The following is a 17,775-nucleotide window of genomic DNA, read 5'->3' as shown; positions in this document are numbered from 1 at the left end:
TCAGTAGCTTTCAATGATGCTCATGACCCATCTTGCATAACGATTAACTTCTGTGAAGAATCCTTCACTTCCCAGGGTGACACTTCCTCTTGCCCGAGTCAAGATGCCATGCAGCCTCCCACCGCAGATGGCTGGAGCTGCTGAGACTTCCTGCCAGAGAGAGGGAACAGGAGATCAATAGTGCTTTGTCCTCATGGAACAAGAATTTATTGCAAGAAGTGGCACATTATAGTAGCAGAAGCATCTAATGGCCTGGAATCATTTTTCTGGAGAGGTGACAGACCCCTCTTCACATCCACGTAGGGCTCACCTCTCTTGGTTTGAATTTGACCAAACTGAGGGCAAGTAGAAGGAGAAAGGACAAATGGCTCTCCCCCCGAATCTCTCCCACTGTAAAGGAAGGCAGGGGAATTGATGAGAAACCCAGAGACTGAGAAGAAAGAGGAGAAGGGCTCCAGGCCTTCTTGTTGGGCACCTCTCCTCCTCATGGACCCCTTGCTATCTTCCTGTCTGGGGAAGGGAAAGATACCTTATTTTCATATAAGGTCTTTAGAGCTTGTCCCACACACATGATGTTTATGGCCATTCTTTCATCTTGCATATTCTGGCACTCATCGTAGGGGAGAGTATATTGGTTTATCCAAGTCAGCATGTCAGGGTCACTAACTGTGGGGAAGAGAAATGAAGTCCAGGGTTACTCTCCTTATCACATATACTCTTGTGATCAGCCTCTATTTTGTGAATACATTAATACCGGAGAGTATTTATGGCAGGTGTCAGACATTCCATCCTTAGAGTCCCTTGTTCAGTATCTCTGTGTCAGAGCAGTGGATTCAGAGCATTATGTGAGCCTTACCACAGATATCATCAGATCTATAATTCTCTCTGTAGCGTGCATAACTTAGAAAGCTTGAAAAACCCCACAGGAAAATTATGAATGATTGTGAGAAGAGAGAGACACAAAGCCATTGTCCCCAGGAAACCTTCATTTTGGGCACCTACTTCATCATTTTTACATTTAATCATAAAGGTAGAAAACTATTTTTAATGTGTCTAAACATGCTTTTTTAGTGAGATAATTTATAAATGGATTATTTATAAGTATATGTGAGTGTATATGTGTAAGTATACCTATATATTTTCCCCTAGGAAGTAATATTGCTCATCTGACTAATAGCAGTTGTTACTATACTGTGAACCTCAGGATGCAAGGAGTCTAACCAAGGCATTATATAATTTTAATCTCTGGTAGAGAGTAACAAGGAGGAAGGAAACAAAAAATTAACCAGAGATTGCTCAGGCTAAGCCTAGTGTTACTTACAGAGAAGGATTTTTCTGATATATATCCAATCTAACGTCTTAAAGCAGATTAGACCAGAAAATGTCAAGTCAGAAAAGAACAAGAAGAGTTATGTTCAGTTTTAACTTCTAATGGAAATTGAATCGAAATACATAGAACAAGCTAGGTGAAAGTAACCTAGTTACTTGAAATAATGAACTCAATAAATATTGTGAGGCTGGCACCAGAGAGCTTGTAGAATTGGTTTGCCACTATGATTCTGACATGCAGAGCCTATGGGATAAAACATTTATGTAGTTTTATTTTGTTTTCAAATGGTGTGTAATGAATTACTTTGTAAAATGTGATACAGTTATTTTGAATAAGACTTAAAATATTCAATTTGTTCAGAAAATATGTTCACTTAGATTCCCTGGAACGTTGCTTCTAAATTGAAAATGAAGTTGCCAAATACTGAGAATACAAAAGTTCCCACTTTCTACTTTTGTTTTCACAAAACAGACTGATGGACAAAAGTCTCCCACTTTTTATTTTTACAGAACATATGAATTGTTCTGTAACTACTAGAGAAGGGTTTAAACCTGACTAACACCCATGACAATTTGCCTCAGTGAACAAACAGGCTTTGGCAAGCCAATCAATCAGTGTCACTTTTTAAAGTCAGCAAATCAGACTCACCTCCAATAAACATGCTGAGTGCCAACCAATCAACAACAATCTCATCCAGGTAACCACGCCTCTACAGATGACGTCAACTTTCTTAAGCCCCTGAAAGTCTTCCAAACCCTGTACGGAAAGCTTCCCACAAACCCCATATAAGCCTAGTACTCTGCTCCTTGAGACTGTGTCTGCTCAGCTTGCTCTTCTATAATAAGCAATAAATTTAGCTTTATCAGTTCATTTCAGATATCGAGTGGGGGTTCCAGCATCCTTTAATAATACTGAAAGAGAGTATAATGGTAGTATAAGGCCCTGCAGTAATCCCTCTAGGGTCAAGAGCATTACCTCATAGCAGCTATTTCCTTCAGGTATATCCCTCCATATTTTCCCCAGCGCCAAAACCTTCTCAGGATGAAGAACACAGAGTCAAACACTTACGGTTTTTATATTTACTCCAGGTCCAGGTTGGGATAAAGCAGGAATCATTCAATGACAAGGGTTCCATAGCTATGGCTATGGTTCCCACTTGGTTGTTGAGTGCAGCAGCCTTAGACAGTTTTATCATCACCAAGTCATTGTTCAGAGATCCTGTGTTGAATTCAGGGTAGGGCACCATCATTGAGTAATTCCGTACCTGCTCTTTCTTATTTTTCATGTTGGGTTGATAAACTCCCAATCGGATTTTAACACTATGGAAGAAAGAAGGCAGGGAATTGGAAAAGAACAGGGTCACAGAATGTCAGCATTGCAAGAACTGTCAGAGGTGACCTCCTCCAGTCATCTTAATTTTATCTCTTAGACCTGAGAACTCAAGTGACCAAGTGATCTTGGGCCTTGGTCTGTAAAATAGTAATAACAATAGTTTATAGGACAACTAGGCCTGACGTGATCACCCTAAGTAAGGTAGGTATCTTGCTTTATTCCTGTATTTTACAGCTTGGCACTCTTTTTAATGTTTTATTTGGGGACATTTATTTGTTTGGGCTTACTTCCTCTACCAGAATGTGAGCTCCATGACGGAAAACTAATTTCTGTCTTGTTCCCTTGCTGTTTTTTTAGTGCATTAAGCAGTCCCTAGAATATAGTAAATGTTCAATAAGTATGTTGAATGAATGAATATTATTTACTGTCCGTGAGAAAGAGTCTTCTGACACCTTCCTCTTCATCTCCTCCTAAACCACCCAAGTGTGTATTATTTTCCCCGTTGGGAAGACGACCCTCTCTCTTCCTGGGTCTTCGAATTCCCTAGGATGCCATTAGAATTTGTTGGGATGCCTCATCAGACCTGATTTTGTTCGAATAGAACCCTCCTGGCTCCCAAGAGCAAACGGATACTTACGGTAAGGGGCAGTGGGCAGCAGTCAGTACCCACTCAGGGTGAATGAGGGACCCCACACAGGGTTCCGGGAAGGACTGAAGATAGACCATGTAAGGAATAGTAAAATCTTCTGCTACGTTCATCTTCTCAGTGTTAGAATCTTGGGCCGGAATGACTCCTAAAGAATCAGTGGGGTCACAGGTAGAAGGAGAGACAGGGGAAGAGGTGAGAGTTGACTAGGATAGTTTTTCCCACCTTAAGGTTTTCAAGGACAATGTCAAGGTCTTTAAATTATTTTTAAATATTTTTTTAAATCAAAGGGCAATGTTGCCCTTTTCCTTTGCCCAAGAAAACTGACACATGTCTTTGCTTGAGATGGAGGTATATTAAAGTTCTGGGAAACGAATGCAAAGGCTTATCTGAGGCTGATCAAGAACCCTGATTGGCAGTGCTGTGTATTATAAAAATGAAAAAAAAAGACTTACTACTTTAAAAATAATAGTTTAACTTTTGCCAGGAACGAAAGTAAAAAGTTAAATACTACCTGACTTTGGTGGTGAAAGGAGTGGAAAAGCTTGGGGTAGTGCCACGAGGCTCTCAGAGCCCCTGACCCAGCCCCCCTTCCTTTCCTGCACTCACTCCTCCAAAGTCCATCTACCTAGAGAAAGGGAAGATATACTTTGCTGGTGTCTGTCCAGGAGATGCGGCAATCTAGAAAATCACACACTCCAGAGTCCTGGGAGAGTGCAGGGGACTTACAGTGACGTATCCTAACATGGTCACAGGCACCGGAGAAGCTCAGAGAGACTGCTGGTGGGGTGAGCTGTGCATCGAGAGTGGTTCCTTTTGTTTGCATCAACAGTTACTTGAAGAGAATGCCCACCAACTCCTCTCTCTTCAGCTGTGGCTAGCTACCTCCCTCTCTGATCCTCCCACATACCACGGCCTCTCTGCCTAAGCAGCAGGAAGACCCCAGACTCACCAGCTGCGCTCATGAGTGCAAAGATGAGATAGCACTTCATGGCAGGCTGGGATCTCGCCAGGAGCAGACAAGTCAGATCACGCTGTCAGCTGTCTCAGTCTTTAGTCCAAGCGTCCTTGGCAAGAACAGCGGGGGGTGGGGGGAAAATATTAAGTTGTGAGTGGTAGGGGAGAAGCAAGGCTTTTACAGATGTCTTCAAACGAGCCCTGATCAAAATCCAGTTACATTAGGCACACCTGAGATCTGTCTCTGATGTGGGTGAAGAGGAAAGGGGCAGACCAGGTCCAGCCCCTGGTGCATCTTCTCTGACCCTAAAAATCTCAGGAGTACCTGCTGACATTCTCCTCCCCTCTCTGTGACACCGTCTTTGTTGTCCTCTCCTCCCTTTGTGACTGTGAACCTTTCTCCCTGTCCTCACCTGCCACCTCCCTTTTCCCCAAGAGTCCCTTGGCTCCCTTCAGAGACTCTTCAAACATTGGGGTATGAAATAGATTTAACACATCACCCTGCCCTCACCATCTCAGTGACACGGATGCCGTAGGCCTCGTGGAAGTTAGCAGCCAAGTCAGGACTCGCAACGGTGTTTCCAGATTTCCCTGATGTGCAGAACTTTACCTGAGCCCTGTGCTCCCAGAAAACAGCAGTGGGTGAGGAATTCTGGGAAATTCTGTATTCTGAGAAATGGCTTATCACAAAGAATGACCCTTCGGCACGTGAGTTTGGAAAGGCTCCGTCCACTCTTTCTCATGGCTCCCATAAGACTTTGGATGACTCCTGATGACTCCTGTGTGGACGTGTGACAAGGTCAGCCACAGACCTTCCCGCTTTTGCCTGAACCATGCAGACCCTCCAGCTCCATTCTTTCTCTCATCAATGATTAGCTGAGCTTAGAACTGTTTTTCCCTACCCTCCCCCCCAAATCTAACTACAACTAGAGATAAACACTTCCTGTTCAGCTAACTGAGAATTCCCCTGATGGCAAAACAACCTCAACTGTTAATCTCCCCACCTGTAACTTGTCTACATCTCCCTGCAAAAGTCTTAAGGCAAAAGCATCCTGCTGAGGCACTCTGATCTCCAGATCTGGGATGTTCTTCTTATTGCAATAATCTGAATAAAATCAATCTCCCTACCTGTTCAGTTTCTGTGTTTGACACTTAGTACTCTTTTTAATGCACCCCACTCCTTCTTTTTATAAGTTAGCCTTAACTTTATGACTGCCCGCCCCCCCCCCGCCCCCCGAGATATGTAACAAATAGTGGTTTCAACCATGGATATTGGTCTATAGTTTTCTTGTGTTGTCCTTCTCTGGCTTTGGTATCAGGGTAATGCTGGCCTTGTAGAATGAGTTGGGAAGTGTTCTCCCTTCTTCAACTTTTGGAGGAGTTTGAGCAGGGTTGGTGTTCATTCTTTGAATGTTTGTTAGAATTCTCCAGCTAAGCTGTCTGGTCCTGGGGTTTTCTGTGTTGAGAGGTTTTTGATTACTGACTCAATCTCTTTACTCATTATTGGTCTGTTCAGATTTTCTATTTATAAAGCACTTAGAACATCAAGTTCTAATGGTAAATAGTAAGTGCTATATAAATGCTTGTCAAATAAAATAACTATAACCTTAGGATCCCCATATTTTCCAGGCTTCTGGGGACACTTTTTTATCTATGTCCAAATATTCTTGTAAGTCCTTAAATCTTTGTAACATTTCCATGTTTATTAATAGCAGTGAAGAGCATAGACTCAGGAGTCAAGCTTCTACGTAGGGTTCAATTCCTGGCTTCAGGACTTTCTAGGTGCCTTGTCCTGATAAAAACATTTAACCTCTTTAAGCCTCAGTATTCTAATTTATAAAATGGGAGGAATATTAGCACCTAATTCATAGGGTGGACATCTTGTTTGCTTCCAGGTTTTGGCAATTATAAATACAGCTGCTGTCAACACCCATGTGCAGGTTTTTGTGTGGAGATACATTTTCAACTTCTTTGAGTAAATACCAAGGAGTGTGATTGCTGGATCGTATGGCAAGAGTATGTTTAGAAAGTTTCCACAGCTTAGATGGAATATAAATTAAAAAGGGATTAGACTGAGCTACTCAGAAAAAATGGATATTTTTAAGACTAAATAAAGACGTCTGTAGTTGCATTTTTTCAACAAGGCAGACATTCTTACTTGACTTTTAAAAGTAAGGCTAAAATCATACCAAGATAGTAAATATCTTTATTTTTTAAAGGTCTTTTAAAATTTGATTTTAACACTAAATTTACTTGCCATAAAAGGTAAATGATTAAACTAGTTTTCATTTAAATAATGAATTAAATACTATTTCTAGGGAAAAAGAGGCTTCTATTTGTCTTATTAAAGCAAATATTCTTAGATAAATTCATCTTGAGTATACCTTGAAATGTTTTGCTCGTTAATGGGAAAACTAACAGATTACGGAGTGTACCAATCTGAAGTGAAGTGACTTGTATCCAGCTGATATATCCCATGTGAAAAAGTATTTACATAAGTAGCTAAACTTCCAAGTGCAAATATTGCTTTATTTTACGTAGCTGTCAAAGGTCCTAACCATGAAGTTGACAGTTGAGAGCCGTCTGAGAGTTTTCAGAGCAAGTGATAAGTAAATTAAATCTATCTGTTACTGTAATGAGACATAGCAAGCAAAAAAACTTTTCCTAATCTCAGACTGTTACCTCTTTACATTGCCTTATTTTTGCTATGAAATATCATGTCTTCCTGGATTTTATTGAATCATGAATTAGGTATTTATTTGTAGTAGATATCTTTTGGCGAGAGACATCTCTTCTGACCACAAAATGGGTTTTTAAAGTAGTATGCTTTCACGTGTCTTTTGATGTTTTTCTTTTGATTATACTTTGGAAGCAGGTCTTTGCTTTCCATTTATCCATTCTTTGATCCAGTTTTCTTTTCCTGTGGCATTTGCATTGATTAGCATTATATTCTCTAGCCTCTATTTATTTGTTTTCTGTTTACCCAATCAGAATGAATACACCGTGAAGGCATGGTTTTAACTGTTTTCTTCCCTGCTGTATCTTTAGTGAATAAAACACTGTTAGGCAGGTAATAGGCCCTCAATAAGTTGAGCGGTTGGATAAATGAATAGAATAGTTACATTGTCTCCACTGTACAACATACCAGGTTTATTTAGTCAATCCTCTGTTAATGACTATTTGAGTTATTTCTGGATTTTCAGTGTTAATGTAGACAATACATCAGTAAGCATCCTTGATTACTCTGCTGGAGACTGTGGCTGCCTCCTTAAAATCTACACCTCCTTTTCTTGATAGCTAACCTTATAATTACTCAGTTAACCAAATATATACCAAGTAGGCCATGTTTATTGCAAAATGCAAAGGTTACTCGCGCTCTGATGGTGTGCCATGTAACTTAATTACAAGTTCAACAGCTAATCCTCTTCAGTTATTATCTCAGGGATGTGAGAGTGACCAAATTCAGTTAAGGAGACACAATATGTTTGACAGGCGCTTCAGGGGAAAAAGCTTCTTTCTCCCTAGATACAGGCAAGGGAGAGAGTATGGCTCTGACAGCTGGCTTGATCACAAGGCTTTATCCTTAGGATAAAGCTGACAGTGATGCAGAGGGCAAAGACAGAAATAAATTGGGTCCCCTGATGGCATTTCTGAATTGCTGAATCAAACCATTCTTGCAGTGCTCACTATTTCTAAGTTTCCACCAGTGCATTTTAAAGTACCTGTTAAAGTATGAGTTGGACATTCTGTTCCTTGCAACTGAATGATTCCTAAATGATACACTCACACATTTTTGTTTTTATAAGCACTTTTTTTTTTTTTTTTTTTTTTTTTTTTGTGGTATGCGGGCCTCTCACTGCTGTGGCCTCTCCCGTTGTGGAGCACAGGCTCCGGACGCGCAGGCCTAGCGGCCATGGCTCACGGGCTTAGTTGCTCCGCGGCATGTGGGATCTTCCCGGACCAGGGCACGAACCCGTGACCCCTGCATCGGCAGGCGGATTCTCAACCACTGCGCCACCAGGGAAGCCCCTATAAGCACATTTTAATAGGATAGGATTCTAGAAGTTTAGTTGCTGCGCCAAAGAGCATATAGATTTCACATTTTAATATAATTTCACAAATTGTAACAAGTCAGATTTTAAATAAGAGATAGAAAATGCCAAGATATGCTGAAAAGGGACCATTGGATGGCGTCCAGAAAAATGATTTATTTGCCTTTTCATACTTTACTTTGGGCCTGCCCTGATGTCTCATCTTTTATGTTATCTGACTTATCTTTTCAGGTCTCTGAATCTTCCCTCTAACTGAGGTGGTTAGGTGAGTAGGTGTATATTGGTGGTGGTGATGGGTGGAGTAGAAGAATGTTTCAGAGGGAACAGGGAAATCTTTAAACTCATTAGTTTCTGTAGAGAAGGCTGAGATGTTTATTTAAGGTAGATATAAGGTATACATTTAAAAACAAAAAAAAGAGGAGTTATATGTGAAATTATTTTAGGCCATAAGCAAACATAAAAGCAATTCAATAACAACTAAGGAAATACACAGGACAGATTAGTTATAACTGAACACTTAAGAGCCCTGAATGCCAGGCTAAGGAATTTGGCCTCCATCCTAGCGTCATGATAAGGTAATATTAAGGGCTCAGGACTGCTCTACAAATGTGCCATCCAGAGGTATACAAAGGCATAGAAAATTGGTAACGGGAATGTATCTTCCCATACCTTCCTCTTCTGAGATACCTGTTATGGACTGCATATCTGTGTCCCTCACCACCAAAATTCGTATGTTCAAATCCTAACACCCAAGGAGATGGTATGAGGAGGTAGGGCCTTTGGAAAGTTTAGATGAGGTCATAAAGGTGGAGCCCCCATGATGGAATTAGTGCTCTTATAAGAGGGAGATACTGTTACCTAACACAAGTGTGTGTGCCTGACACACAGTGAGGCCAAACAATGCCAAAACATCAGAGTGCTGAGCAGAGAAAGGTTTATTGAAGGGCCCTGCAAAGAAACGGGTGGCTCATAGCTTAAAAACCCTAAACTCCCTGAAAGCTTTAAGCAAAGCCCTTTTATAGGAAAGCTAAGGGAGGGCGCGGTTAGCTGTTGCAGATTTCTTGGTGTCAGATCCTTTGTTCTTGAGGTCAGGTCGCGGTCAGGTCACGATGTTCCTGTAAACCTCCACCAAAACAAATGTTGTTCTCTGTTCTGACAAGAAAGTGCAAGGTCCCAAGGCTGGACTTTCGCCCTCTGAGGTCCAGGCCCTGGCTAAGAGGAGGGGTTCCCTGCACAGGAGGGTTACCCTGCCCCGGAGCGCTCGTCCAGCACCCAGGCCCCGCCGAAGAGGTAGTTCTCCGCTGATGGTGCCCTCAGGGCCAGGTCCCCAGACCCTGCCCAGCTGTCGTCATCACTGAGGGAGCCAGGCGCCCAGGACCCAGCCAGCGCCCAGGCTCCCCAGGCCACCCAAAGCGGGGCTGAGGAGCAGGTCCTGTGGACCCATGCAGACTGCTGCAGCCATTAGGTCGCAGAGGCAGGGACGGGGGAGAGGTTCCCCCAGCCTCAAGGCCTGGGCCGGGCTAGTGCGTGCCGTGGCGAGGGCTCTGGAGTGCTGCAGGACACAGCACCCAGCCTGTCCCCGAGGCCCCCGCAGCTCACACACCACCCTTGATACACCTCTCACCACATGCACTCCCCGCCCCCCCCCCGCACCGCGAGGACTGCGACATGGCCAACCATTGTCCAAGGGCGACCTCCACCCGCCAGGTGAAGGGTCTCCTACTTCTGATCTCGCAGTAACAGTTGCTCAGTAACAGGGTAACGGCCGCGTGCTATTGGCTGCACGCCTGCCCCGCCCCTATTACAATACTAGAGTCAGTTCCCTCAGTCATGTGAGGATACAGCAAGAAGGCAGCTGTCTACAAGCCAGAAGGGAGCCCCCACTACCTCCTGTGTCACCTTGATCTTGGACTTTCCAGTCTCAGAAACTGAGTAATTAATGTCTATTGCTTAAGCCACCCAATCTGTGGGGTTCTGGTTACAGAGCACCAACTGACTAAGATAATACCCATCCTTCACCATATCACATTATCCTACTGGGACTACAGACATTTTTACCTTTCAGAACTCCTCGACCTATTCCAATGCTGTTATGCTCAGACCATATTGTATCTTTCATCCTTGATTCATACCAAATACACATAGGAATCATGTACTGGGACCTGTACTCCTAATCATCCTCTAGATGATCCAAGGAAAAATGAAAAATTGCAGAGAACAACACTGAAGAAACAAAGCGGGGTGTCTGTGCTGCCTCTCGGGATAGGGCAGAAGAGAACAGAGAACACCACCCCTATAGTCAAGACTTTTATGTCCTCAGGGTAACAGATCAATTTTCCACAAAACTTATCTGCATTTGCACCTTTTTTTGCTTACAGTTCAAAATAGTACCTACGTTGAGCTGGGGTTTGGGCGGTCTAGTGTGAGAGGGGGTACAGATTACCGGCAGAAATCATGCATGCCCTAGCAGTAAAATTCCAGCTGGAAAACAAGAGTATCTTGGAGGATAAAAGAAATAGGTAGATGAAACCTTGGAAATACAGGATCTGTACTTTTTAAAACATTCTCCATGTAGCCTTTCCCCTAGTCTAGCCTCACAGAGTTTCAGGTAGATTAGAGACAAAGGGAGAGCACAGGGTCACAGCAACAGCAAAGCGATAGGATAAGAATGGCTGGGGCTTCTCTTCAGCTGCACAGTGAACTAGATGAGTGACTTTAGGCAGTTAATTTAAACTTCCTGCATTTTAGTGTCATTATCTGTGTAAAAATATAGTGGTAACAGTGATGGCTAACCTTATTCATCTTTATAGCCCAAACATCCACACGGAGTCTGGCATATAGTAGGTGAGCAGTAATTTATTTTGATGAGGCTGAATGAATGACTAAATAACCTTTCAAATTCCATCTTCGTGGAATAGTCCAACTCTATGTCCACCCTCTTCTCAGTAGCCACATTGAAGAGAAAGTACACAAACCAAGTAAGGCCACTTCTTGGATATATCTGGTACGGGAGAAAATGTTTTTATTTAGATATTGTTTTCAGGATGGGAGGAAGGTGAAGCTGGCTAACGTGGAGGGTCATGAAGAGATGAAGCTGTTTAGTTGGCAGCGATGGTCTGCTGAATCCAGCTCACGTAGTTGCAGACCTTGGTGTAGACACCAGGTTTGCCTTTCAGAGCGCAGCCGTAGCCCCAGGACACAATGCCCTGGAGCTGTCCATTGCAGACCACAGGGCCACCGGAGTCACCCTGGACAAGAAGGAAGAGCCAGTTAGAGCTCACAGCTGTGCCCAGATGGGAGAAAGGCTCAAAGGGGTTCCCCCTTTACCCGGGGACCACCTTCCTAGGCTGCTGCTCTTCCAAGAAGCCCTTCTCTTTCCCTGGAAAACCAACCCTCAGTCTCCACACTGGACCCCTATTCTTTCTCCTCCCGCCTTTGAGCTCCCTCTTTCCCTAGTCGCAGGGCTGTAGTGCCAAGAAGAGGTGAGGACCGGGCAGTGCAATGCTGCCCATCCAGCCCTGCTCCTTTCAAAGTCTCCTTCAGCTCTAGCCCTCCTCAGAAGCCCACCTGGATGTGCTGTTTGCACATGATCTTCTGTGTGTCTTTTCCCCTGATCCCTAACCATTAATGTGGCAAAATGAATTTATCATTTATCCCCAATCTATCCCTCAGCCCTCATAATCAGCCCCAGGGACAGCTTTCCAATTTTCTGAGTTTCAGGAAATGGGAAATACTGTGGGGATATGTGAGGCTGAGCTGGAAGGAGAAGGCGTGCAAAGCAGCTAACCTGGCAAGAGTCCTTTCCGCCCTCCACGAAGCCCAGACACATCATGTTGCTGGTGATCTGGTTGGGATAGGCACTGTGGCAAACGCCGTCAGGCAGGATGGGAGCTTCCAGACACTGCAGGAACTTAGGGTAGCTGCCTGTTGGGAGCAAGGGTGGAAATGGAGGAGGATTACCCATCCAATCTGGGAAATTTCTTTCTCAATATCTCTCCCCCCTCTTCCCAATATTCCCATCCCTTCTCTCAGATTGCCAGCGACTTCTATTTTGGAAGAACAGCTTATATCTGGAGGGTCTTCCAAACGGTTTTCATCAACAAATTGTTCTCTCTCTGACACTAGCATCAGTGACCATAGATCTCAAATCTAGAGACTTTATTTCTGAAGCGGGGCTATGCTTTGAAAAGTTTCAAATCTCTTAGTCTCTGTTCTGTGTACCTCCTCGTGTTTTGGTTCCCTACAAATCACTAATCACATTTTAGTTGCATACCTGGCAACTTTACCATGGTTCTTTTTTGTTGTGTTGTCAAGCAGAGGAATGTTACGCATTTCAATTAGTATATTCTAAGACTCCATAGAACCCTACTGTTCTCTGGGAACATTGCCTTGAGTGACAGCTAGGGCTAAGTGACGCTGAACACGTTTTTCACGTCTAGGATTCTCAGACTTGGTGATTCTGTCCCAGGTGACACTTACTGCCACTGCCCTTGGTGTTGCCCCAGCCAGAGATGAGACACCGGGTACCAGCAGCTGCACAAGATCTTGGCAGAGAGACAGCGGCTACTTGATCGTTGAGAGTGGCAAGTGGGTTCAGTTTAATCAGCATGATGTCGTTATTCAAGGTGACTTTGTTGAAACTGGGATGGACGATGATCTTGGCTGCGTTGGTGAATTGCCCATGTCCCTCAGGGATATCAACGTTGTGTGCTCCCAGACCCACCTGCATTCGGCTGGATTAAAGGGTTACAAGTTCTCTAAGTCTCCAACGTGAGCTCCTTCCCATTCCGTTACAGCCCAGTCTTGAGCATAAGCACAGACAGAAGCCCCCTGAAGCACTCACACACACACACGGGTTAGTGTGCAGTTAAGGTAGCCCTACCACCTACGGTGCAGGTTAGAGGATTCCTTAGGTAGGCGTCACTCCAAGGCCAGACTCGCAACCCAACATCTTGCTAGATTCATTAGGTATAGGAATGGGAACCAAATGATGCCAATCAGGCAGTGGGAGGTGAAAAGGCAACTGGTGTTGATTAATCTGGTTGGGATAGTCAATTATTGTAGGGAGCCGTGGCAGGCCTCGGCAGAATATTAAGGGACTAGAATGAGTTGTGTTTATCTTTAGGTTGTACTGGAAATTTCCTGTGTTTTGTTACTTGCATATGCCGTGTTTTTCCTGGTTGAGCTATAATGATTAGAGCTGTTAAGGTACTCTAGGTATATTTAATCACTCACTATTTTTCTTCCTATGTCTTTATTACCCTCATTTGGAAGGCCATCAGGGAACTCTAAGGGTATCTTTTTGTGGGAAAATCCCTCAATGCATACAATGCCTGGTCAGGGGGGAATAATGAGGTCTTGAAATCTGAATGCTCCCCCCTCAAGCATAACTCTGTAGTTCTCCCTGATTGTGCTTTGGCAGGGCTGGGGATGACCTGACCTCAGAGAACAGGGCTGTGAGTATTGGTTACTTACGACTTGTAGCAGTGAGCCGCGGACACCACCCACTGCCTATTGATGAGGGAGCCGCCGCAGAAGTGGTAGCCAGAGTTCAGGGACACCTGGTAGGGGACGGAATGCGCTGCACAGGTGTAGCCCCCGACAATCTTGTCATCATCGTCAGTGGGGAAAGCAACTGACAGAGAGAAGTTGGAGCTATTGTGGAATTTCTACTCAGCAGCAAGGTTTTGCAGATTAACCAGAAAAAAAAATAGGTCATGTTTTCTTGTCATGCATAATCAGGAAACACTGATTTTAATATAATTGTTTTCAAAATCTTTTTGTTCTATACATTTAACACATATGCTACTTACACTAAGTATCTAATTTTTAATTTATGCTTTAAATTTGATCAATAGTCTGATTTTTTTACATATGTCACACACACACACACACACACACACACAAATCAGAGACTCCTTACGTAATAAATGCCTTGAAGCCCACTACCTGAGAATATAAAGAATACTTTTTACACAAAACCTTGCTAAGGAGACATTTAAGTATTTATTCAATAAAGCTTTGCAGTAACCATGATTGTGTTTATTTGTAGAGTTCAGTGTAGGATAAACACCACATGAGGTAACAGAAAGGAAACTTTTAATGGTACTGGCACAAAAACAGAAATATAGATCAATGGAACAGGATAGAAAGCCCAGAGATAAACCCATGCACATATGGTCCCCTTATCTTTGATAAAGGAAGCAAGAATATACAGTGGAGAAAAGACAGCCTCTTCAATAAGTGGTGCTAGGAAAACTGGACAGCTACATGTAAAAGTATGAGATTAGAACACTCCCTAACACCACACACAAAAATAAACTCAAACTGAATTAAAGACCTAAATGTAAGGCCAGACACCATCAAACTCTGAGAGGAAAACATAGGCAGAACACTCTATGACATAAATCACAGCAAGATCCTTTTTGACACACCTCCTAGAGAAACGGAAATAAAAACAAAAATAAACAAATGGGACCTAATGACACTTAAAAGCTTTTGCACAGCAAAGGAGACCATAAACAAGATCAAAAGACAACCATCAGAATGGGAGAACATATTTGCAAATGAAGCAACTGACAAAGGATTAATCTCCACAATTTACAAGCAGCTCATGCAGCTCAATATCAAGAAAACAAACAACCCAATCGAAAAATGGGCAGAAGACCTAAACAGACATTTCTCCAAAGAAGACATACAGATTGCCAACAAACACGTGAAAGAATGCTCAACATCATTAATCATTAGAGAAATGCAAATCAAAACTACAATGAGATATCATCTCACACCTGTCAGATTGGCCATCATCAAAAACTCTGCAAACAATAAATGCTGGAGAGGGTGTGGAGAAAAGGGAACCCTCTTGCACTGCTGGTGGGAATGTAAATTGATACAGCCACTATGGAGAACAGTATGGAGGTTCCTTAAAAAACTAAAAATAGAACTACCATACGACCCTGCAATCCCACTACTGGGCATATACCCTGAGAAAACCATAATTCAAAAAGAGTCATGTACCACAATGTTCACTGCAGCTCTATTTACAATAGCCAGGAGACGGAAGCAACCTAAATGTCCATCAATGGATGAATGGATAAAGAAGATGTGGCAAGTATATACAATGGAATATTACTCAGCCATAAAAAAAATGAAATTGAGTTATTTGTAGTGAGGTGGATGGACCTAGAGTCTGCCATACAGAGAGAAGTAAGTCAGAAAGAGAAAAACAACTATCGTATGCTAACACATATATGTGGAATCTAAGGGAAAAAAAAGGTCATGAAGAAACTAGGGGTAAGATGGGAATAGAGACGCAGACCTACTAGAGAATGGACTTGAGGATGTGGGGAGGGGGAAGGGTAGGCTGTGACAAAATGAGAGAGTGGCATGGACATATATACTCTACCAAACGTAGTAGATAGCTAGTGGGAAGCAGCCGCATAGCACAGGGAGATCAACTAGGTGCTTTGTGACCACCTAGAGGGTGGGATAGGGAGGGTGGTAGGGAGGGAGATGCAAGAGGGAAGAGATACGGGAACGTGTGTATATGTATAACTGATTCACTTTGTTATAAAGCAGAAACTAACACACCATTGTAAAGCAATTATACTCCAATAAAGATGTTAAAAATAAATAAATAAATACCACCTGAGAATGTTCTGGTCTGGAAAAAATGGAGAGTTTTGTACTTTTGTTTCCACAATCTCTTCTTGGTTCTCACCTAAAATGTTAACTAAATAATCTCATAGAACATTATAAGGTTTCTCTCTCTAAGCTTTCCCCTCATCCCAATTATATTTCCAACATTTTAAATTTATTCAGCACTGTAAATTTTGGACCACTGATTTATTATGATTTCTAAGGACTCCAAATGTCTGGGATTATATGATATATGCCCCGTTGTTCATATATTTTAAAGTAATTTGAGATAGACTTTTTTGATATGTAAATATATGTATTGAATTTATTTATAACAACCAAATTCGGGAAAATTCGGTAGTAAGTTTGAAGTGTACAATAGTATAAAAACAGAAATAGTCATTTCTGTATTTCTTTTCATGATTGCATGACATGTTGTTTTACATCAGAGAGATTTCATTAGTGAAGATGTGGTAAAACCAGCCCATAGCTTTTATTCATGAGAAATAGAGTGTCTTTTCCTGTTAAGATCTCTCTTAAGATGCCCTTTAGTATAGAGGAGGCTCAGGCTCTGATGCTCACAGCCTCTTCAAGGAGCACAAGATTAGTCATTAGTCCCAATTATTAACTCCAAGTTCTTATAAAGATCAAAACAACATTTCCTTAACGTTGACTATCTTTTCTTTTTCACTCTTACTTCATAGACTGTACCTGAAATTCAGGGCAGATTCTTCCTCTTAATACTTTCTACACTGATCACCCCTGCTTCGCATAATCTTCTCCAGCAAGTGAGATTTAGTTATCTGCAGACATATGTATTTTACACTGTTGTTTCAACATCTTAAGCCTCTTGAGTTCAGAGATTACATTCAGCATTCATTGTTGTCTTTCAGAGTAGAAAGTGCATCCTTAAAAAAGTCATAGACACCTACTGATCACTTACTGATCAAGACTCACCAACGACTCCCAGGAGAGCAAGAAAGATGAAGGTCTTCATGGTTGCTCCCCGGATCTGGACTAGGGACTATGCTGAAGGGTTTCCCTCCACAGCTATTTATACCACGAGCTTTGTCAGTGACACCCATGGCCACAGGTGCTGGCAATGAGATTTCACTGGAAAAACACAAATCCAAATTTAGAATTCAATTCCGTGCCACATTAAGATGATTCAGCATCCAATTTAAACATCCACTTTTGTCCGCTTTTCCGGAAGTTTATGGGAATGGAAAAAATGAGCCCACCTGGTAGAAACTGTTCCCCATAATAGAAAAGTAATTCGGAGTAAGGTCACAGAACAGGGCTACAGGTGTCCTGATTCCCAGAGAAAAAATTTAGGTACTTGGTTGTCTCAAGCATGAACTTTAATGCTGAGGATTATCTTGAGAGCTATACCTTTGATGTAACTAACATTGCCTGTTTCAGAATTATATAATTTGTCTTGTAGTAGCTCTGGCCTTGTATACCCATGTTAATGTTTCATTATTGATAGGAACACTTGTTCTCCTAAAAAAAGAAAAACATTTCTGATTTGAAACCACAATCATTCAAAACAGGAAAGGGAAAGAATGAGAATAATTTTTCCTTATCCAAACTTACTATTTAATAGGCATATGCTAAATACTTAGCCTATTTGTTAAATTAGTAATTCTCAAAACAAGCCTACAAGATCCCTATTACAATTCCCATTTAACCGATGGGAAAACAGGGGCTCACAAAAATATAAGGGAGTTTACCAAAATCACAAGGCAAATACATGGTAGGGTCAGGATTCCAGCCCCGGAAATCTGGCTTCAGTGTCTGTGCTCTCAAGCACTACGTAA

The 17,775-nt window shown here is 42.3% G+C and overlaps 2 protein-coding genes across 2 annotated transcripts; both read right to left on the bottom strand.

Annotated features, from left to right (window-relative positions):
- Nucleotides 1-4,300, bottom strand: LOC131762185 (probable inactive serine protease 58). Its single transcript, XM_059073518.1, has 5 exons — nucleotides 4,261-4,300; nucleotides 3,300-3,456; nucleotides 2,399-2,649; nucleotides 530-666; nucleotides 1-150 (listed from the first exon to the last, which is right to left on the bottom strand). The coding sequence occupies exons 1-5, from the start codon at nucleotides 4,298-4,300 to the stop codon at nucleotides 1-3; spliced, it is 735 nt and encodes a 244-aa protein (XP_058929501.1).
- A 7,070-nt stretch (nucleotides 4,301-11,370) lies between these two features.
- Nucleotides 11,371-16,956, bottom strand: LOC131762183 (trypsin-like). Its single transcript, XM_059073515.2, has 5 exons — nucleotides 16,913-16,956; nucleotides 13,793-13,952; nucleotides 12,797-13,050; nucleotides 12,105-12,241; nucleotides 11,371-11,565 (listed from the first exon to the last, which is right to left on the bottom strand). Exons 1-5 carry the CDS (start codon nucleotides 16,950-16,952, stop codon nucleotides 11,416-11,418), a joined length of 741 nt encoding a protein of 246 aa, XP_058929498.1. The 5' UTR covers nucleotides 16,953-16,956; the 3' UTR covers nucleotides 11,371-11,415.
- Nucleotides 16,957-17,775: the final 819 nt, after the last annotated feature.

This window comes from Kogia breviceps, chromosome 9, assembly GCF_026419965.1.
Source record: "Kogia breviceps isolate mKogBre1 chromosome 9, mKogBre1 haplotype 1, whole genome shotgun sequence".
In the NCBI taxonomy this organism is placed as follows: Eukaryota; Metazoa; Chordata; class Mammalia; order Artiodactyla; family Physeteridae; genus Kogia; species Kogia breviceps.
The sequence above is the reverse complement of the archived record's forward strand: the minus strand, read 5'-3'. Positions and strand labels throughout refer to the sequence as shown.